The 22,968-nt window shown below is 34.9% G+C and overlaps 1 protein-coding gene across 1 annotated transcript; it reads left to right on the top strand.

Moving 5' to 3' along the window:
* Positions 1-20,525: 20,525 nt before the first annotated feature.
* On the top strand, positions 20,526-21,009 carry LOC101704448 (coiled-coil domain-containing protein 126). Its single transcript, XM_004868886.3, has one exon. It carries the CDS (start codon positions 20,557-20,559, stop codon positions 20,977-20,979), a length of 423 nt encoding a protein of 140 aa, XP_004868943.1. The 5' UTR covers positions 20,526-20,556; the 3' UTR covers positions 20,980-21,009.
* The last annotated feature ends 1,959 nt before the right edge of the window (positions 21,010-22,968 follow it).

Genomic DNA, 22,968 nt, shown 5'->3' with positions numbered 1-22,968 from the left:
AGCTTGGAGTGATGTATTTCAAGCCCTAAAGGAAAACAGCCTCCAGCCCAGATTGATGTACCCTGCAAAACAATCTTTCAAAATTGATGGAGAAATAAGTTACTTTCATGATAAAGAGTACCTCAGGAACTTCATGAATACCAAACCCGCATCCAAAAAAATGTTAGATAATATCCTAGGAACAGACAATGAGGATCACAACCCCAGGAAGCACAGCAGAATTAATCCATTGGACATGACAAGAAATTAAATGTAAAGTGGAACATTCCAACAAAAAGAAAAAGTCATGACAATGATGAGTCAATACATATCAGTTATAGCCATCAGTGTTAATGGTCTCAATTCACCAATCAAAGAAATAGACTGGCAGGATCGGTCAAGAAGCAAGATCCAACCATATGCTGTATACAAGAAACACACTTAATTTGAAAAAACCCTCATAGATTGAAAGTTAAAGGGTGGAAAACATTATTCCATATAATAGGAACCTGAAAAAAAGCAGGAGTAGCTATCCTCTTTGCAGATCAAGTGGATTTCAAACCAACACTGATTAAGAGAGACAAAGGACACTACATCCTTGTAAATGGAACAATCCAAGAGGAAGAGATGACAATCATAAATATCTATGCACCAAACGCTAGTGCACCCAACTATATAAAACAAATAGTAATGGACATGAAAAGTCATATATGCACAAATACAATAGTAGTGGGGAACCTCAATACACTGCTGTCACAATAGCTAGATCAACTAGACAAAAAAATAAAAAATGAGATAGTAGACCTTAATCAAACTCTTGAACAAATGAACTTAACAGATGTTTACAGAGAGTTACATCACACAAAATCAGAATACAAATTCTTTTCAGCTGTACACTGGTCATTCTCCAAAATAGACCACATACTCACTCACACAATGTGCTTAAGTAAGTGTGAAGGTATTGAAGTTATCCCCTGTATATTATCAGACCACAGTGTGATGAAATTGGAGATCAGTAGCAAAAGAAACCGCAAAAATTACATAAACACATGGCAACTGAACAACACACTTCTGAAAAACCAATGGGTCACAGAGGAAATTAAAGAAGAAACCAGACAGTTTCTACAATTAAATGAAAATTCATTACACCATAAAGGAATTGATGGGATGCAATGAAAGCAGTCTTACAAGGGAAATTCATACCAGTGAATACTCATATTAGGAAAATAGAATGAGCTCAACTAAAAAACCTGACGTTGGGGCCAGGGATTTAGTTCAATGGTTTCACCACCTGCCTCACAAGTACAAGGTCCCGAGTTCGACACAGAGGTCAACACACAAAAATCAATAGCCTTCCTGTACACAAATAAGACTCATTGATTCGAAGATGCTGAAACAGCTCCAGACACACTCAGTCATCTCATCTTCGATAAAGGAACCAAAGACCCTCACTGGTGGAAAGAGAGCCTCTTGAGTAAATGGTGGTGGAAAAATTTGGTTTCAACTTGCCAAAGATTAGTACTAGACCTATATCTCTCACCATGCACTAAAGTAAAATCAAAATGGATTAAGGATCTAAATATTAAAATAGAAATGCTGAATCACCTGGAACAGAGGGTAAGCAGAACTATTGAAGACATTGGTGTAGGAAAAGACTTTATGAGGAAAATCTCAGTTGCCTGTGAACTAGCACAAACAATCAATGAGTGGGATCTCTTCTTTTTAAAAAGCTTTTGCACAGAAAGAGAAACCACCATCAATGTGAAGAGCCAACCCACAATGTGGGAAAATATCTTCACCTGCTGTTCCTCAGACAAAGGTCTACTATCTAGAATCTATAAAGTACATGAAAAATTCAGACCTCCCAAATTAAAAAACCAATCTGAAAATGGGCATTTGAATTGAACAGACATTTCTCAGACAAAGAAGTAGAAATAGCAAATAAACATATGAAAAATTGTTAAACATTACAGGTTATTCAAGAGATGCAAATGAAAACAACACTGAGATTCCACTTCACTCCAGAAAGAATGGCTGCTATCATGAAATCAACCAATAACACATGCTGGCAGGTCTGTGGGGAAAGAGGAACCCTGCTCCATTGCTGTTAGGAGTGTAAACTGGTGCAACCAGTGTGGAAATCAGTATGGAGATACCTCAAAGAACTAGGACTGGAAGTCCCATTTGACCCCGCTATTCCCCTGCTGGGTATCTTCCCCAAATATTTAAAAGAATCATACCACAGTGATATATGTTCACTCAAGTTCATAGCAGCACAGTTTGTGATAGCTAAAACTTGGAAACAGCCCAAAAGACCATCAACTGGAGACTGGATCAAGAAAATGTGTTTTTTTAATAAAATGAAGTACTACTCAGCCATAAAAAATGAGAAATTAGAGACATTTATAGCTAAGTGGATGCACATTGAGGCGATACTCTTAAGTGAAATAAAAAGGACACATGTGTGTAAATACTGAATAGTTTCTCTAGTGTGAGAAACTGAAAGTGTAAATAAGGACTAAAATTTTTAATGGATAATGTGAAATAGGAAGAAAAGGGACAGGGGGAAGGGGAAGTGGGTGGGTTGTGGGAAAGGAAAGAAGGGAATGGAATTAATATAAGAAAATGAAAACATGGAAACAAAGTCTTTGTAAATAGGGATGGATGGAAGAATTGAAGGGAGGGCAGGGGAAGGGGGAAAATAAGAACCAAGAGAGATTATGTAAAGATGTAAATTTCCAATGACAAATGTCATACTGTATACCTAAAATGTACCAACAAAATAAAATTTAAAAATAAAAATAATAATAAAAGTAGACAAAGCCCCAACCAAAATAAGTGTATGACAGGACAATCTCTTTAATAAATATAGACACCTAACCCCTTGCATATTTTTTGAAAAATAGAATATAACAAATTATTAAATCGATCTTGAATTGTGAGCAATTAGGCTTTATCCCAGGAATGAAAGGATGGCTCAACTCAAGCAAATAAATAAATGTAATATGTCACATAAACAGAAGAAAGGAAAATCTCTTTATTTTCTCTGTAAGTGTAGAAAAAGCCTTTGACAAAATTCAACATTCATTCATGATAAAAACCTGAAGAAAATAGGAATAGAAGGTCTTTATCTTTAATGGATAAAAATCATTCATGGCACTTACAGTTAATATCACATTAAATGGCAGAAAATCTAAATGCTTCCTCTCTAATATCAGGAATAGGACAAAGATGTTCACTATCACCACTCCTGTTCAATGTAATTCTGGAAATATTAGCCAGAACAATCAACATGAAGAAATAAAGATATAAGCATAGAAACAGTAGTCAAATTATCACTTTTTCAGATGAAATTATTTCCGCTATAACAGACCCAAAAAATTCCACCAGAAGTCTCCATATTGAATAGAATAGCAGGATACAAAGTCAAAGCACTAATAAGCCTGTATATCAATAATAAAATTATCAGGAATGAAATTAAAAGAATAATACCATTCTCCACAAATCAAGGAGAATTACATATATAGGAATTACCTTAACCAAGATTGTGAAATTTCTCTACAATGAAAATTTTTGCATCCTGAAAAAGGTAATCCAAGGGGACATCAGAATATGGAAAGTTATCCTCAAGTCCTGGATAGGCAGAAACAATTTTGTGTAATGGCCATGCTTCAAAAACTAATGTACATTTTTAGTACAATCAAAATCAATATACCAATAATAGTTCTCAGAGAATTAGAGAAATGGACAGAGTAAATGTGGCTCTTTATACACAATGGAGGACTACTCTTCCATAAAAATGATAAACTTCAGGCGTTTGTATGTGTAAATTGTTGCACCTCAAGATCATAATGTTAAGTGAAATAAACCAGACACAAAGGTTTAAATATAGCATGGTTTCTCTTATATGAAAACTCCAAAATATAAATTAAGAGCAAAATAAAGGATAGATAAAAGTGAAAACCAAATTAGAAAAAAAAAATCTTAAAATTCCTACGAAAACAGGAGGGATCCAGAAAAACAAAAGCAATCCTGGGCCAAAATAGCAAATCAGGAGGTGTTAGAAATCTGGACCTCAAGTTATTTTACAAAGCTACACAGATTAAAAGCAGGATGGACTTTGCACAAAAAGAGACATGCGGATCAGAGCAACACAATAGAGGATGCAGAAACTATTGCAGGAACATTCAGGTATCTGATTCTTGACAAAGGATCCAAAAATAGACCAGAGGAAAGATAGCCTCTTTAAAATATAGTGCTGAAAAAACTAGCTATCCTCTTGCAGAAGATTGAATAAAGACCCATATCTTTCAAAATGTACTAAACTAAAATAAAAATTAGTCAATGTTCTAAATGTTAAAGTAAAACTTGAACTAATGGATGATAAAATAAGTAAAATTCTTGAAGTCATAAGTGTAGGCAATGACATTCTGAACAGGACCCCAGTTGGACAGGAAATAGTTTTGAAAATCAACAATGGGATTGTATGAAATTAAAAATTTGCAGAGAAAAAGAAACAACAGAGTGAACAAATAAGGTACAGAAAAAATGTCAACTTCTCCTTGGACAGAGAATTATATCTGGAATACATAAAGTACTCTCAAAATCAGACCCCTAACAATAAAAGACCTCATATAAAATGAAAAGACACTTACCAGAAGTAGCCTAAATGACCAATACATATATGAAAAACTGTTCAACATTTCTTGCCAGTAGAGAACTGAAAATTAAACAACACCAAGATTCAATCTTACTTCATGAAGAACAATTGTCATCAGGAAATGAAATAATAACCACTGCTTTTGAAATCACAGAGAATAAGGAACCCTTCTAACATTGTTGGTGGGAATGTAAATTAGTACATCCATTATAGAAATCAGTATGGAGACTCCTCAAGAAAAATTAAAAGAAGAATTTTCATTCAACCCAGTTATTTCCCATCTTCGTATCTTTCTGGAAGAGTTAAAGACATCATAACACAATGATACATGCATAACCATGTTTACAGCAGCACAGCTCATAATAGCTAAATCTTTGAAGTGGCCTATATGTTATCAACAGATGAATAGCAAAAAAATATGATATTTATACATAGTGTACTACTACCCTGCCATAAGCAGGGATGGCCTTAACATATTTAAGGTTCATCCATGTTGTGGACATCTCAGAAATTTTATTCTATTATATGACTGAATAATAAATATTTCATGGAATACATATGTCATGTTTTGTTAATGAATTCTTTTTATAGATAATTTACTTGCTACAAGTTTTTGTTATTAACAGTTCTTAGGTGAAAATTGTTGTAAATGTATCTCTTTCAGGGCCTCTTTGCAATGTGACTATAACTAGAAAGGGAATAGATTAGAAAAATTGTAATTGTATGATTAACATTTGAGGTGGTTGCACAGAACACACTGAATCAGCCCGCTGCAGACAGGCAGGTCTGCCCATGCCCTACCGAGGTCCTGAGTCATGTGGAAGACACCGAATCACCTCGCTGTAGACAGGCAGCCACCTGGTTCCACACTACAAAGATGCAGAGGACACCAGTTGACCAGACCAAGGTACTGAGTCCCACTGTTCCTGGGCCAGAGGTAGGGGCTTCTGAACTGTCGTCCTACTGCTCCTGGTCCAGAGGAAGGGGCTTCCCAGTCACCATCCCTCCCGCTGCTCCCAGCCCAGAGGAAAGGGCTTTTGGGCCACCTTCTGTCCCACTGCTCCTGGCCCAGAGGAAGGGGCTTCCAGGGCACCATCCCTCCCCACACTCCTGGCCCAGAGGGATGGGCTTCTGAGCCACCATCCCACTTCTCCTCATCCAGAGGAAGGGGCTTCCCAGCCAACATCCCTCCCACTGCTCCCAGCCCACAGGAAAGGGCTTTGGGGTCACCACCCTACTGCTGCTCATGGCCCCTGGCCCACCTCATTCAGCTCAGAGGAGGTAATACGTGCAGGGGATAACAGCCCCCTGGTCCAGTCAAAATGAGAACACATGTAAATAAGCCTCAAAACCAGACTTCCAGATCACCTACAGCAACCCCAAAGGGAAATGAGATGGAACACTCTGATACTCAACCACATGGACCCACTGAACTGGCAACAAAAGGGGATCTGGAAAAAATGAAATCAGAAATAATTTCTCAGATAACAGGAGAAATTGTGCCCCTAGGGCAAGACATGATTAATAAATCTAGAGAGAAGCTCAGGAACATGATGGAATCCCAACATAAGAAACAAATGGAATCCATAAAACAGATGCAAATAGATTTCCAGGACTTGAAAAACTCCATTGAGAGTCTACACAGCAGAATGGGCCAATGTGAGGACAGAATTTCAGATATAGAAGATAACATTACAATTAGTGACCAGGAAAAGAAAAATTGCTTCAAAATTATAAGGGAACATGAGAAATCAATCCAGCAGCTGCTAGATGATGCAAAGAAGAATAACATAAGACTGATTGGGCTCAATGAAGAAACAGGAGAGAGTGGAGATGACATAAAAAATCTCTTCACAGAAATAATGGCAGAAAATTTCCCAAGCGTGGGAAAAGAGCTTGACATACAGATAAGTGAGGCATATAGGACTCCAAATAGCCTTGATCAAAAAATCTACACATAGGTATGTAATTGTTAAGATTCCAGAAACACAACAGAAGAACAAAGTTCTACAAGCAGTCAGAGAAAAGAAACAAATCACATACAAAGGGAAGCCCATAAGAATCACAGCAGACTTCTCAACACAAACCATCAAGGCAAGAAGAGCTTGGAGTGACATATTCCAAGCCCTAAAAGAAAACACCCTCCAACCCACATTGATGTACCCTACAAAACTATCTTTCAAAATGGATGGAGAAATAAGATACTTTCATGATAAAGAGCACCTTAGGAACTTCATGAATACCAAACCAGCACTCCAAAGAATTTTACACAATATTCTAGGAATAGACATTGAGGATCACAACCCCAGGAAGCAAAGCAGAATGAACCCATCTGACATGAAAAGAAATTAAATGTAAAGGGGGAGAACCGAACAAAAAGAAACAGTCATGGCAATGACAAGTTAATACATTTCAGTTATAACCATCAATGTTAATGGTCTCAATTCACCAATCAAAAGAAATAGACTGGCAGAATGGGTCAAGAAGCAAAATCCAACAATATGCTGCATACAAGAAACACACTTAATTCAGAAGGAAACTCATAGACTGAAAGTTAAAGGGTGGAAAACAATACTCCATGTGACAGGAACACCCAAAAAAGCAGGAGTAGCTATCCTCTTGGCAGATCAAGTAGATTTCAAACCAACACTGATTAAGAGAGACGAAGAAGGACACTACATCCTTGTAAAGGGAAGAATCCAAGAGGAAGAGATGACAATCATAAATATCTATGCACCAAACACTAGTGCACCCAACTATATAAAACAAATACTAACAGACACGAAAAGTCACATATGCACTAATAAAATTGTAGTGGGGGACCTCAACACCCAACTGACACAAATGGATAGATCAACTAGACTAAAAATAAATAATGAAATACTAGAACTCAATCGAACTCTTGAAGAAATGAACTTAACAGATGTTTACAGAGTCTTCCACCCCACAAAATCAGAATACACATTCTTCTCACCTGCACATGGGTCATTCTCCAAATAGACCACATACTCACACATAGAACATGTTTAAGTAAGTGCAAAGGAATTGAAGTTATCCCCTGTATATTATCAGACCATAGTGCAATGAAATTGGAGATCTATAGCAAAAGAAACTCAAAAAATTTCATAAACATGTGGAAATTGAACAACACACTTCTGAATAACCAATGAGAAACAGAGGAAATTAAAGAAGAAATCAGACAGTTCCTTCAATTAAATGACAATGACAATACAACATATTGGAATCTATGGGACACAATGAAAGCAGTCTTATGAGGGAAATTCATAGCAGTGAATACGCATATTAGGAAAACAGAACGAGCCCAATTAAACAACCTGATGCTGAACCTCAAGCTTCTAGAAAAAGAAGAGCAGGACAACCCCAAAGCTCATACAAGGGAGGAAATTATAAAGATCAGAGGAGAAATCAATGCAATGGAGACTAAGAGAATGATACAAAAAATCAATGAAGCCAAGAGTTGGTTCTTCGAAAGAATCAACAAAATTGACAAACCTTTAGCCAACCTTGTCAGAAAAAGGAAAGAAAAGGCCCAAATCCATGCAATTAGGAATGAAAAGGGTGAAATTACAACAGACCCAGGAGAAATCCAGATGATCATCAATACCTTCTTCCAGAACCTATACGCGAATAAAATGGGCAACACAGAAGAAATGGACAGATTCCTAGATACATATGAATTACCAAAGTTGAATGAAGAAGACATAAAACTTCTGAACAACCCAATATCAACCAATGAAGTTGAAAATGTAATTAAAAACTTATTAACTAAGAAAAGCCCAGGCCCTGATGGCTTCACTGCTGAATTCTACAAGACATTTAGAGAGGAACTGCTGCCACTACTGTTTAAACTCTTCAATGAAATTGAAAGGGAAGCAATACTCCCAAATTCATTCCTGGAGGCAAGCATCACCTTGATCCCCAAAGCAGAGAAAGACCCAACCGAAAAGGAGAACCACAGGCCAACCTCACTAATGAACGTAGATGCAAAAATCCTTAATAAGATACTGGCAAACAGAATGCAGAAGATCATCAAGAAGATCATACACCCTGATCAAGTGGGATTCATCCTAGGGATGCAGGGATGGTTCAATATACACAAATCAATCAATGTAATACACTATATCAATAGAGCCAAGGACAAAAACCATATGATTATCTCCATAGATGCAGAAAAAGCATTTGACAAAATTCAACATGCATTTATGATAAAAACCCTACAAAAAATTGGAATAGATGATCTCTACCTCAAAGTGATAGAAGCCATCTATGAAAAACCAACAGCTAATATCATACTAAATGGCCAAAAACTGAAATCCTTCACACTAAAATCAGGAAAAAGACAAGGATGTCTACTATCACCACTCTTGTTCTATATAGTTCTGGAAACATTAGCCACAGCAATTAGACAAGAGAAAGAAATAAAAGGAATAAAGATAGGAAATGAAGAAGTCAAATTGTCATTATTTGCAGATGACATGATACTCTATATAGAAGACCCCAAGAACTCCACCAAAAGTCTTGTAGACTTAATAACCAAATTCAGTCAAGTAGCTAGTTACAAGGTCAACACACAAAAATCAATAGCTTTCCTCTACACCAATGACAGACTCACTGAGAGAGAAATAGGGCAAACAATTCCTTTCACAATAGCATCCAAAAAACTGAAATACCTAGGAATCATCCTAACAAAAGAAATCAAAAACCTCTTCTCTGAAAACTATGGCACTCTGAAAAGAGAGATAGAAGATGATATCAGAAAATGGACAGACATCCCCTGCTCCTGGGTAGGAAGGATTAATATAGTGAAAATGGCCATACTTCCAAAACTGCTATATAGATTTAATGCAATTCCAATTGAGATCCCACAAGCATACTTCATAGACCTTGAGAAAACAATCCCAAAATTCATTTGGAACAAGAAGAGACCCAGAATAATGAAAGCAATTCTAAGTAACAGAGACATGGCAGGGGGTATCACAATCCCCAACCTGCAACTCTACTACAAAGCTACTGTGATAAAACAGCATGGTACTGGCAAAGAAACAGACTTGAGGACCAGTGGAACAGATTAGAAAATGCAGAAACAACTCCAGACACACTCAGCCACCTCATCTTCAAGAAAGGAGCCAAACACCCTCACTGGAGGAAAGATAGCCACTTTAATAAATGGTGCTGGAAAAATTGGGCTTCAACTTGCCAAATATTAAAAGTAGACCTATATCTCTCACCATGCACTAAACTAAAATCAAAATGGATTAAAGATCTAAATATTAAAATAGAAACTCTGAACCAGTTGGAACAGAGGTTAGGTAGAACCCTTGAAGATATTGGTGTAGGAAAAGATTTTATGAACAAAACCTCAGTTGCCCATGAACTAGCACAAACAATCAACAAGTGGGATCTCTTCTTATTAAAAGGCTTCTGCACAGCAAGAGAAACCACCAGCAGTGTGAAGAGACAACCCACAATGTGGGAAAAAATCTTCACCTGCTTTTCCTCAGACAAAGGTCTACTATCTCGAATCTATAAAGAACTTCAAAAGATCAGACCTCCCAAATTTAAAGGCCCAGTCGAAAAATGGGCTGCTGAAATGAACAGACATTTCTCAGATAAAGAAGTAGAAATAGCAAATAAATACATGAAAAAATGTTCAACATCACTGGTCATTTGAGAGATGCAAATGAAAACAATGCTTAGATTCCACTTCACTCCAGAAAGAATGGCTGCTATCATGAAATCAACCAATAACAAATGCTGGCAGGGCTGTGGGGAAAGAGGAACCCTGCTCCATTGCTGGTGGGATAGTAGACTGGTGCAACCACTGTGGAAATCAGTATGGAGATACCTCAAAGAACTAGGACTGGAACTCCCATTTGACCCTGCTATTCCACTGCTGGGGATCTTCCCCAAAGAATTAAAAGAATCATACCACAGTGATATATGTGTGCCCATGTTCATGGCAGCACAGTTTGTAATAGCTAAAACTTGGAAACAGCCCAAATGCCCATCAACTGGAGACTGGATAAAAAAAATGTGGTTTTTTTATAAAATGGAGTACTACTCAGCCATAAAAAATGAGAAATTAGAGACATTTATATCTAAGTGAATGCACATTGAGGCAATACTCTTAAGTAAAATAAATAGGACACACATGTGTAAATACCGAATAGTTTCTCTGGTGTCAGAAACTGAAAGTGTAAATAAGGACCTAATGTATAATAGGTAATGTGAAGTAGGAAGAAAAGGGGCAAAGGGGAAGGAAGTAGGAGGGCTAGGGGAAAGGATAGAAGGGAATGGGATTAATATGAGAAAATGGAAAAATAGGAAGAAAATCTTTGTAAATAGGGAGGACTGGAGGGGTTGAAGGGAGGGATGGGCAACGGTGAAAAATAAGAACCAAGAGAGACTATGTAAAGGTGCAAATTTCTGATGAATGTCATTATATTGTATACCTAAAATGTACCAATGATTAGAATGAATAATCGATAATGTAAAATAGGAAGGAAAGGTCCAAAGGGGTAGGGGTAGTGGGAGGGGCAGAGGAAAGGAAAGAAGGGAAAGGAAAAATGATGAGAAATGGAAAAAATGGAAATAAAGTCTTTGTAAATAGGGAAGGGTGGAGGGCATGAAGGAAGGGCTAGGAATGGAGAAAAAATAAGAACCAAGATGCATTATGTAAAGGTACAATTCCCAATGAGAAATGTATTTGTGCTGTATACCTACAATGTATCAATAAAAGAATTTAATACAAAAAATAAACATTTGAGGAAATGGAAAACTGTGCATCTTTTTCATTTTACATTGACACTAGCATAGTGCATAGATTCCAATTTCTCCACATTTTCCTCAACATTTGTTTTGTTTATTTTTGAATTGTAGCTAATCTAGTAGATGTAAAGTGGTATTTCACTATGGTTATGATTTGCATTTCTCTGATGTCTAATGTTAAATTTGTTTTGTGCTTTATTTACCATTTGTGCATCTTATTTAAAGAAATATATATTCAATTCCATTGTCAAATTTTAACTGGTAGGTTTGTGTTTTGGTTGTTGATATTCAGTTTGTGTAGAGTTGTCCTATATATATTCTGGGTATTATAATTTAACAGATATATAATTTGTAAATGACTTCTTCCATTCTGTGAATTCTATTTCACTCTTTTCATATTGGTCTTTGATGAATAATTTTTAATAAAGCCTGTTTTTAAAATTTTATTATTTATACTTTCTATTTGAAGTGAAGAAATCTGTTGTCAAAATGAATCTAAACCTGGCATGGTGTCACACACCTGTAATCCCAGCACTCAGGAGGCTGAGGAAGGAGGATCACTGCAAGTTCGAGGCCAGCCTCAGCTACATAGTGAGTTTAAGATCAGCCTGAACTGCATAGTGAGACCCTGTCTCAAAAAACAAAAACAAAGCCAATATAATGCAAATTCATCCCTCTGCTCTCTTCCAAGAATTTTTAAATAGCTTAAATTTCAGAGTTATTACTCTTAAATTTAGATTTTTGTACATGTATATTAATTTTTGTATGCAGTATAAGACAAAACATCAATCTTATTTTTTTCACTCATATTTTGGAATATCCAGTTTTCTATTGATTTGTTCTATTAACATGGTCTTTAATGAGAAGAACTCTTGCACTTACACAGTACTTTTGTTTACTAATTCCTTGTCTTTATTTCCTTTTATCTCTTTGAGCTTATGACAGTTTAAAGTATTTGTCTCATAAATCCAATGTCTCCTCTTCTTCAGGAATGTTTTCTTTGTTTTTTCTTATAATGGGCTATGTTTTCTCATTTATTTGGATACTTTGTGCTATTTTGGCTGAAAAATGGACATTCTGATATTATAATTTGTTATCTCTGAAAAATCTATTCTCTTTCCCAGGATTTATTTTTCTTGATAGTTTAAGGATTAATTTGTGTTCAGCCAGTATTTTGAGCAAGAATTTCCAGAATGTGAGAAGCTGAACCAAAACAGAAAAGGAAACAAAAAACCTTCCTCAGATTTTGTGAATTGTATCAATATTGGGGCACTTCTTTAATATATAGCCCGATTATTTACAACTTTAGCTCAGCCTTCACTTTCTACTACCACCCAGTTTACAGCTTCTTCTTTGCTGAAAGTACAGGGCCTTCTCAGATACTTTTTGTGTATACATCTTGGTCGTGTATGTAGATTTCTTAATTCCCATGTATTTACAAGTTCTTTTGCATGCTCTGATTTCCCAGAGAATCAACCTCACATTTTCTTCCAGTATAAAAATGCTTTATTATATGGCCCAACTGTAATATTTTATCCCAGGTAACTCCAGAATTCTTTCTACTTTACTGTTTTTGAGTAATGGCTGTATGTTTTTCACTCTGCATTATTTTCTTTGAAAGCTATATCACCTTGTGTTATTTATTCAAGCCTCCCTAGATTACCAGACAGATTATAAAACACAAAATAATGTGTGGCTATTGACTCATTTGCTCTCTGAGAAATGAGGAATCAATGTCTCACACTGTGAATAGGAGCTTCTATCATCAAGACTCCCACTATGCTAGGGAGCAGGTAAGATGAGAGCAAATAAAAACACCACACAGCTTTTCTACCATTTTTTCCACCAATCCACATTTTTAGTTACAAATGCTTGATTTAATTTTTTTTCTTTTTAAAATAAACTTTATTGGTACATTTTAGTTATACATTTGATCACATACATCATTGGGAATTTGTATGTGTATGTGGTACATCTTAGTTCTAATTTTTCCCATTTTCCTTCCCTCCCTTCCACCCCTCCAGCTGTCTGTATTTACATATGATTTTGTTTCTATTTTTTCCTGATTATGTCATATTTTGTTCTTTTCCTTCTTTCCTTTCCCCCAGCCCCCTTACTTCCAATTCCTCTTTGAACCTTTGCTCCTATTTTCCATTATCTATTATATATTTTGTTCCTCATTTACACTTTCACTTTCTCACAACAGAGAGACAATTCAGTATTGACACATTGGTGCCCTATTTAACTTGAGTATGGCCTTGATATGGGTCCATTTAACTATAAATGTCTCTAGTATAGCATTCATTATGGTTGAGTAGTACAACATTTTATAAAACAAAAACAAAAACACATCTTCTTTATCCAGTCACCAGTTGATGGGCATTTGGGCTGTTTCTAAGATTTAGCTATTGCAAACTGTGCCGCTATAAACATGGGTGTGCATATATCAATGCACTATGATGATTTCAAATCTTTTGGAAAAATACCTATCAGGTTAATTTGTGGGTAAATTGAGACTTCTAATCCTAGTTTTTGAGGAATCTCCACACTGATTTCCACAGTGGTTGCACCAATCTACTCTGCCACTCTTTCCCCACAACCCCGGCAACATTTGTTATTGGTTGATTTCTTGACAGTAGCCATTCTTTTTGGAGTGAGGTGAAATCTCAGCAGTGTTTTCATTTGAAACTCTCGAATGACCAGTGATGTTGAACATTTTTTCATAAATTTATTTGCTGTTTCTACTTCTTCATCTTAGAAATGTCTGTTAGTTTAAGATGCCTATTTTTGGATTGGGTCTTTAAATCTAGAGGTCTTATTTTTTAAGTTCTTTATGTATTCTACACAGTGGACATTTGTCTGAGGAACAACTGGTAAATTTTTTTCCATATTGTGGGTTATCTCTTCACTCTGTTGGTGCTTTCTCTTGCAGGGCAAAAGCTTTTTAAAAAGTTGAGATCTCAGTTGTTGACTCTTTGTGCTAGTTTCTGTGCAACTGAAGTTTTGTTCATAAAGTATTTTCCTACAATAATGTCTTCAAGAATTCTACCTAACCTATCTTCCAGCAGGTTTAGTGTTTCTGTTTTAATATTTAGATCTTTGATATATTTCCATTTTAGTTTAGTGCATGGTGAGAGATATGGGTCTAGTTTTAATTTTTGGCAAGTTGAAACCAAATTCTTACAAGTAATTCTTATTAATTTGCATATGTTGAACCATCCCTGCATCCCTTTCAATTTAATTGAAGAGTTTAAAAAGTACTGGCAATATTTCTTTAAATGTCTTGTAGAATTGAGCAGTGAAGCCATCAGGACTTGGGCTTTTATTTGTTGGTAAGTTTTTCACTACATTTTTAATTTTACTGTTTGTTATTGGGTTGTTTAAAACTTTTATATCTTCTTGGTTCAACATTGGTAATTCATATGTATCTAGGTATCTGTCTATTTCTTCTGTATTTTCAATTCTATGGAGTACAGGTTCTCAAAGTAGGTGTTGATCCTCTGGATTTCTGCTGGATCTATTGTAATTTCACACTTTTCATTCACAATATCATAGATTTTAGCCTTTTCTTTCCTTTGTTTCATAAGGCTGGCTAAGGCTTTGTCGATTTTATTTATTCTTTAGAAGACCCAACTCTTTGATTCAGTGACTTTTTTCTATTGTTCAATTATTCTTCGTTGCATTGATACCTGCTCTGATCTTTGTAATTTTCTGTCTTGTATGAGATTTGGGTTTGACTTGCTCTTCTTTTTCTAGAAGCCTGAAGTTCAGCATTAGGTTGTTTATTTGACCTTGCTCTCTTTTCCTAATATGGCTTTTCATTCCTATGAATTTTCCTTGAAGGACTGCTTTTATTGTTTCCCATAAATTCCAGTATGTGTTATTGACATTGTCATTTAATTGTAGAAACTGTCTAATTTCTTCTTTAATTTCCACTGTGATTCAATTGGATTTTCAGGATGAAGGTATTCAATTTCCCTGTGTTTATGAAATTAATACGGTTCCTTTTGCTATTAATCTCTAATTTCTTTGCACTATGACCTGATAGTATACAGGGGATAAAGTCAATTTTTTTGCATTTACTTAGGCATGTTCTATGAGCTAGCATGTGATCTATTTTGGAGAATAAACCATGTGCAACTGAGAAAAATGTGTATTCTCACTTTGTAGCATGGAGCACTCTGTATATATTTATTAAGTCCATTTGTTCAAAAGTTTGGTTCAGTTCTAGTATTTCATTATTGATTTTTTGTCTAGTTGATCTATCTATTTGTGACAGTAGGGTATTGATACTATTTTATTAGTATTAATTATAATACAGTGGGGTATTAATACTATTGCATTAGTGCTTACTTGATTATTCATGTCCATTAATACTGGTTATATATAGTTGGATGCATTAGTATTTGGCACATATATATTTATGGTTGTCATCTCTTCCCCTTGGATTGTTTCCTTTACAAGGATGTAGTGACCTTCTTTGTTTCTCTTAATTAGTCTTGATTTGAAATCCACTGTGTCTTCAAATAGGATAGCTACCCCTGCTTTCTTTTGGGTTCCTGTCACATGAAGCATTTGTTGTTTTTCATCCTTTGACTTTCAGTCTTTGAATTTCTTGTTGAATTGTTTGTTTCTTGTATGGAGCATATTGCTGGATCTTTGTTGTTGACCCATTCTGCCAGTCTATTTCTTTTAAGTGGTGAATGGAGACAATTAACAATGATGCTTATAACAGATATGTATTGATCTATCCTTGTCATGATCTTTTTTTGTTGTTGAATTCCCTCCCCTCACTTTGTATTCAATTTCTTTCCTTACCTGATGGATTAATTCTGTTGGGCTTCAAGGAGTTATGACCCTAATTGCCATTTCCTAGCATATTATTTAGAATTTTTTGGAGTGCTGGTTTCATATTCATGAAGTTCCTAAGTTGTTCTTATCGTGAAAGTATCTTATTTCACTATTGATTTTGAAAGATAGTTTTGCAGGATACATTAATCTGAGCTGGAGCTTGTTTTCTTATAGAGCTTGAAGTACTTCATTCCAGGCTCTCCTAGAATTGTCCATGCAGGCATCTTTTTTTACATTTCTGATATGGTTGGATCTGATTGATTCTGAATCATTGGATTTCTCTGAGAAGAAATGGATGTTTGATGATTTCCACTCCATAAGTTCATATCATTCCACTCTGGTAATTTTTTAGATTCTATTTTTCATTCTTTGTAGAATTCATATGGCCAGATAGCATAAACGTTTCTCTGTGTACTGATAGTTGGCTGTTCACGTTCTTAAATGATGGCAGCTTTCCAGAAACCACAGGTAACATTGGTGTAAATTTGTTTATATATATATATATATATATATATATATATATATAAATTTCCATGATAATTTTTTTTCCTCAGTGTGAAGTTTAGGTGTAGATAGTTTATACATGTGTATGACTTATTCATTTACAGGATTTCATTTTAGTTTTAGAGTGCCCATAACCATTGTGGAGTAGATTGTGGAAGCCCCTGTATTAACAGTATGAGGAGATTCTTATTCAAATATAGATCTTGCCCATTCTTCTGTCCAGATATTTTATTCAATTGTCTTACAAAATAACCCTAGAAGTTGTTTTGACTGCTGAAAAATACTAAGCTTCTAATCTCCCTAGAAGTTGTGGTGCATGCATGTGTGTGTGTGTGTGTGTGTAGGGGTGCCTAGAGCATTTTATTGTTATTCTGGGTATAGTGAGTCCCATCTCCACATATGTGCACATGCTCCACTATATTCTTTCTGTTAATATGCTGTCATTAATTTATAATGGATTTTTCATTCTCTTAAGATTTTTTTCTATTGTATTTACATCCTGTTATCGAATAGAGTTTAAGAATGTGTAATAAAAATGTGTTTAGTCCATTATGTTGAAAGAGAAACTTACCAAAATGATTGAGTTTTGTACGGTAAGATTTATTCCTCTCATACTTCTGCTGAAAGGATTTTTTTTCAGATGATAATGTATTTTTTAAAAAATAAAGCAAAATCTGGTAATCAAAAATAAACTCCCTGGACACTGTTGTAAATTTCTTAGGTATAAGAAAGAATCTGTGAAAGAAAAAATTGAGTTCTTAAAATATTAATTAAATAATTTCAAAGTTTTTATATTGTCAGGATTGAATGTAAGATAAGGATATGCTGGAAAGAATATCCATTGAGGATTTTTTCTTAGTATGTGACAGTGGAAAATCATTACCTGAAGGTTTCACTTTGCTAAAAAATATTTATTATGGTTTTATCTTAATTAAGGTTGTGTCATTTTAATATATTAAAATTTTATTCTTCTGTACTTTCCTTATAAATATTCATTGCAATAGAATTAAAGATTTGCATTCCATGAACAGTTAAGTAACATCTTTTTGGCATGAAAATTATGTATCTCATGGAATGAAGGTTACTTTAGTGGAATTAGTTATGCCAGCATTGCAAAGTATTATTATAAGAGAACAAATGACACAATTTAGAAATTTTCTCATTATATTACCATATATAAAAATTATACCTTCTTATTGAGTTTCAAAGAACATAAATGGTTAGATTAAAATAATAAGACTGTTGCAAGCTCCACTGTTCTTTGAATGTGTTGTCATTAATTTCTTTGTTTAATATTTATTGTGCACCTATTATGTCCCCCCAAACTATAGGAGTATTGTGAAAAGAAAGTAGTCAATGCCCTGGGCCTCATGGAGCTCTCAGGGAATTCAGAAAATCAAAAATAAAAACATATATAAAATTACAAATAATCACAAAAACTATGAAGGAAAAATAATGTCACAAAAAAAGTATAGGATAAAATGAGACTATTTTAGGTACCATGAAATTAGGAGGCTATTCTGAGTAGATAAATTTTAGGTTTAAACCTAAAAGACAAACATAGAAAATGTATTAGTGAAAACAGGGGCTGCTTCTGGAAGATGAAACATTCAAGTGTGAAGTCTCTCATTAACCCCCTTGCAGAATTTTATTTATAAATAAATTGCATTGATTTGGAATTGTTTGTTCATGGAGAAAATATAGCAGGAGTACTTAAAGCTTATAAACTCTTAAAGTGAATGTTTGTTATTTAAATCAAGATTTTTTTTTACTGTTTCAAAATTGCAATATGATTTGTAAGACCCTGACTAGCCTAGTAACATCAACTTTTATTAGTACAGAACATGTTTGCTAAACATAATGTTTACATACCTTGTGTGGAGATGGTACATATACATGATATATTTTCATTCCTTTCCCCACACCTGCCTCACTCCTCTCTCCAATCTTGATTGTCTTCCCTTTTGAGAAAGATCTATCTCCCTACTTCCTATTATCTATGTTTTATTTTGAAATAAATTTATTATTTCAGATTCTCACATAAGATAAATCATAAGATATCTAAGCTTGTGTGTCTAATTTATTTCACTTAATAATATGGTCTCAAATTTCATCCATTTTCCTGCAGATGACTCAAGTTTATCTTTATTAATGGAAAAGTAGTACTCCATTGTATGTAAATACCCCTTTGTCTTTATCCATTCATCTGTTGATAAATGTATAGGCCTCTTCCAAGATTTAGCTATTTTGAATTGTGCTGCTATAAATATGGATATGAATATTTCATTATAATATGATGTTTTAAAATCATCCAAAAAGAAACTAAAACGGTAATACATGGTTCAAATGGAATTTCTCATTTTTATTTGAGGAATCTCCATATTGATTCCCACAGTGCCTGTAGTAGTGTATATCTCACTGATAATGTAGAAGGGTTCCTTTTTCCCAGCAGCCTTGCCACCACTTGCTATTATCTTACCTTGATATTGGTTATCTTGAAATTGTAGGTGTAGGCAAAGTCTTTTGAACAGAATCCAGATTGCACAGGAAATGGTAACATGAATCAACAGATGAGATCATATCAAATTAAACAGCTTCTCCACAGTGAAAGAAACAACCAACAGTGAGAATGCATCCTATTAAATGGGAAAATATTTGTTTGTTATTCTGCAGGCACAGGATTATTTTAGACAACTGAGTCCTTGTCCAGGTGCCACCTGTAGGTGAGGCCAGATCCTGAGGCCTACATTGGGGTGCCATCTGTGGACAACCCACCTGGCCAGCCTTGTTCCAGGACATAGACCCACTACTTTTTTCTCCATTACTTGGGGGTGAACGAGGATGAATTACAAAGAGACACAGAATCAGTTTAACATGTGGGCAGCTAGGGGACTCTTAGATCTTAGTAGCCAGAAGAGTCCCCCACATCCAGCTTAACTTGTCTTTATTCACCCAAATACAGGCATAAGCAATCAAAGTAACACAATATTAATTTGCTTTCCAATAACCATTAGTATCTGCTCTAATAAACAACCTAACCCCAGGTTTCCTAACGGTTCCTTAGAACCTGTGATATACAATCACCTGTGAGGGCAGCCTTTCTCTTTGGGCTCACTGAGGAGGCCAATTAGGCTTCAATTTTCTTCTGGTCCCCAATATTACATAAAATATCTTAGAGCTTTAAAAAATCAGATGCCCCCAAATGAAATACCCAATGAAAAATGGATAAGTAAAATGAACAGACACATCACAAAAGTACATATGGCTACTACATTCTTGAAGAAATGATCAACATTGCTTTCTCCATCCCGACCTGCAGGCTGCTTCTCGAGGACGAGACACCGCTGTCCCCCGCTCCTCTGCATTGGTTGCGCCTCTTGGGCTAGGGAGTCCCGCGGCGGCGGCCACCGCGACTAGAAGCCCTCAGCTCAGTTTGGTTCTACTTTGGGAGAAAGAGGAAGTCAAATGCCCTTTAAAAACTCCCTTTCAGAATTTATCTCCAGGTGACCAGTCCCAGCTGCCCTTCCCCTGAAGATAGTCCCGGTCCTGATGGGAGGTGAAGATGACTCCAACTTACCCAGTACAGTGGTCTGGTGGTCCGGTGTCCTCTGCGTCTTTGTAGTGTGGAACCAGAGTTAATGTAAGAGTGGAGCAACCTTGCCAAAGATGAAGAACATATATTAGAGAAGTTTTATCTTTTTTCCTTCAAAATTTTGTTTGGGACCTTGTGTCCAGTTACTGCTTTACAATCAAGCTTGTTTATTTCATCAGAAATGTTTTTTACAATCTCAAGAAAAAATATGTCCCAGAAATTGAGTTTATTATTGCTTGTGTTTGGACTCATTTGGGGAGTGATGTTGCTGCACTATACTTCCCAGCAACCAAGACATCAAAGCAATGTCAAGTTACATGAACAAATACTAGATTTAAGCAAAAGATATGTGAAAGCTCTTGCAGAGGAAAATAAGGACACAGTGGATGTTGAGAATGGTGCTTCTATGGCAGGATATGCTGATCTGAAAAGAACAATTGCTGTCCTTTTGGATGACATTTTGCAACGCTTGGTGAAGCTGGAGAACAAAGTCGACTATTTTGTTGTGAATGGCTCAGCCACCAACACTACCAATGGCACTAATGGAAATTTGATGCCAGTAACCACAAATAAAAGGATAAATGCCTCGGGCAACATTAGATAGCAGTTGAAGATCACCTTTTGCTGCTATATCCACTGTGGAGTATATCCTATCACAGAAAAGCTTTTTAATTGCTGGCTAGGAGAGAGTAATACTTTACAATAAAAGCCCAACATATTTTCAAGGAATTTGCTGGATTTATGGAACTCTTAATTCTGTATATAAAATTTTAAGTGTTATTAGTTTGCTTCCAGGAAAGTCTCTTCCTTGCTGTACCTTATCCTTAAGGCAACATGGCTGATATAGTGAGCAGGTAGGTGATCTTTGTATAAATGTTTTGTGCTTGAGATCTGGATAAAACAACACTAAAATACATGGATTTGTTTCCACAAAATATTTATTTAAGTATATAACATGTTTTCAGACAAGTGGAGAATATTGTTACTGAATCATTCTTCTGTCATTTGTTCTCAGTAGATATAACTGTTCAACTAAGGCTATTAGAAGATGTGGTTTCTTCCAGTACTATATTTTGTTATTCAGATTATGAACAGAGAAAGGAAGCATAATGTTGAAAATAATGTCTTGAAATCAGGACCCAAAGAAAGTCTTCATTTGCACTATCCTTCAAAATAACTGAAGTTTGTTGTATATTTTTTAAAAATTACATTTGTAAGAGTATAATCTTGAAATGGTAGTAACCACTGTCTGTAACCTAGTCTGAACATTGGGGGCAATTTAATAACATTAAAGTTATATCTCTAATCTCATACTTAAAAATTTCTTATATATATTCTGAAAAATAAAAATATTTTTATGATGAAATGAAATATAACTATATTCATGATTTTTCACATGCATGAATGTTAATTTAAAAGTTTAACCACTTAGTTGGGTGCAGTGTTACATGCCTGTAATCTCAGCTACTCAGGAGGATAAGGCAGGAGAATTGAGAGTTCAAGGTCAACCTAGGTGACTTAGTGAGACTGTCTTTAAAAAACAAAAACAAAATTTAACTCCTTGTCTATGCTATCAGGAAAAGCACATGATTTCCATGTTTGGGTAATTTTTGCTTTTGTTATGTTGGTGGGAGAGTCAGGAACTCAAGGACTTTAGTCAGATATATATAATACAGGTATTCATGCTGCATAAATTGCTTAGAACATACTACTTTGTTATGTAAGAGTATCCTTCTTTATGGAAATTTGGATTAGATATTCATCTTATATAATGATCACTTAAAATAATTAAGTACATTTAAATTATGAAGATTGACTTTTCAGGAAAACAGTTACTGTATACAACACAAGAAAACTTAATCTTTGATAATTCTAGTATGGAACAAAGTACACTTTATTTAAATTTTCCATGTAGCATATGTGATTGCTATATGGTGCCCTGTACTTCATAGTATTTATTCTCTATAATAACTGCTCAAGTACAGCTAGCTTCTAGATTTAGACTATATTGAATTTAATTTTAGATATTGTTCATTATTATAATATGCTACCATTAAGTTGTAGCATTAATTATAATATTTTGTTAAAATAAGTATGAGAAAATATTTCATGAAGATAGCTTTCCAAACTTGTCTTCTCTGTACTTTTAAATGAAGAAATTAATTATATACCATTACGAGGTGAAGTTTTGGAATAATTGTTCTCTCTTGATTAGATGTAGACATTTTTGGGGTTTTTTTTGTTTGTTTTCAAGGATGAAATAAAATATATTATTTGTAAAAAAAAAAAAGTAAAAGAAATGATCAACATTGCTGGCCATTAGAGAAATGCAAAATAAATAACTTCATCTTGAGCCAAGCATGTGGTAATCACTTGATAAATTATCTTCATGGTTTTTAAAAATTCTACTTTGACCCAGAACAAGTTGAGTTTCCAGATTATGTCTTAGCAATTACTGTGTCTCAAGAGCATGTTAAAATATTTGATACATGATAGATTTTAGATGATTGATGGTTTAATGAATGAATAAAAATGGATTATTATTATTATGGACATAAATTCTATATTTTAACAGTCCGGAGTCACTAGAGTA

The sequence above is a fragment of the Heterocephalus glaber genome, unplaced genomic scaffold (genome assembly GCF_053883595.1).
Source record: "Heterocephalus glaber isolate CG9 unplaced genomic scaffold, H.glaber_assembly_v1.0 deba00001613, whole genome shotgun sequence".
Classification (NCBI taxonomy): domain Eukaryota; kingdom Metazoa; phylum Chordata; class Mammalia; order Rodentia; family Bathyergidae; genus Heterocephalus; species Heterocephalus glaber.
The sequence above is the reverse complement of the archived record's forward strand: the minus strand, read 5'-3'. Positions and strand labels throughout refer to the sequence as shown.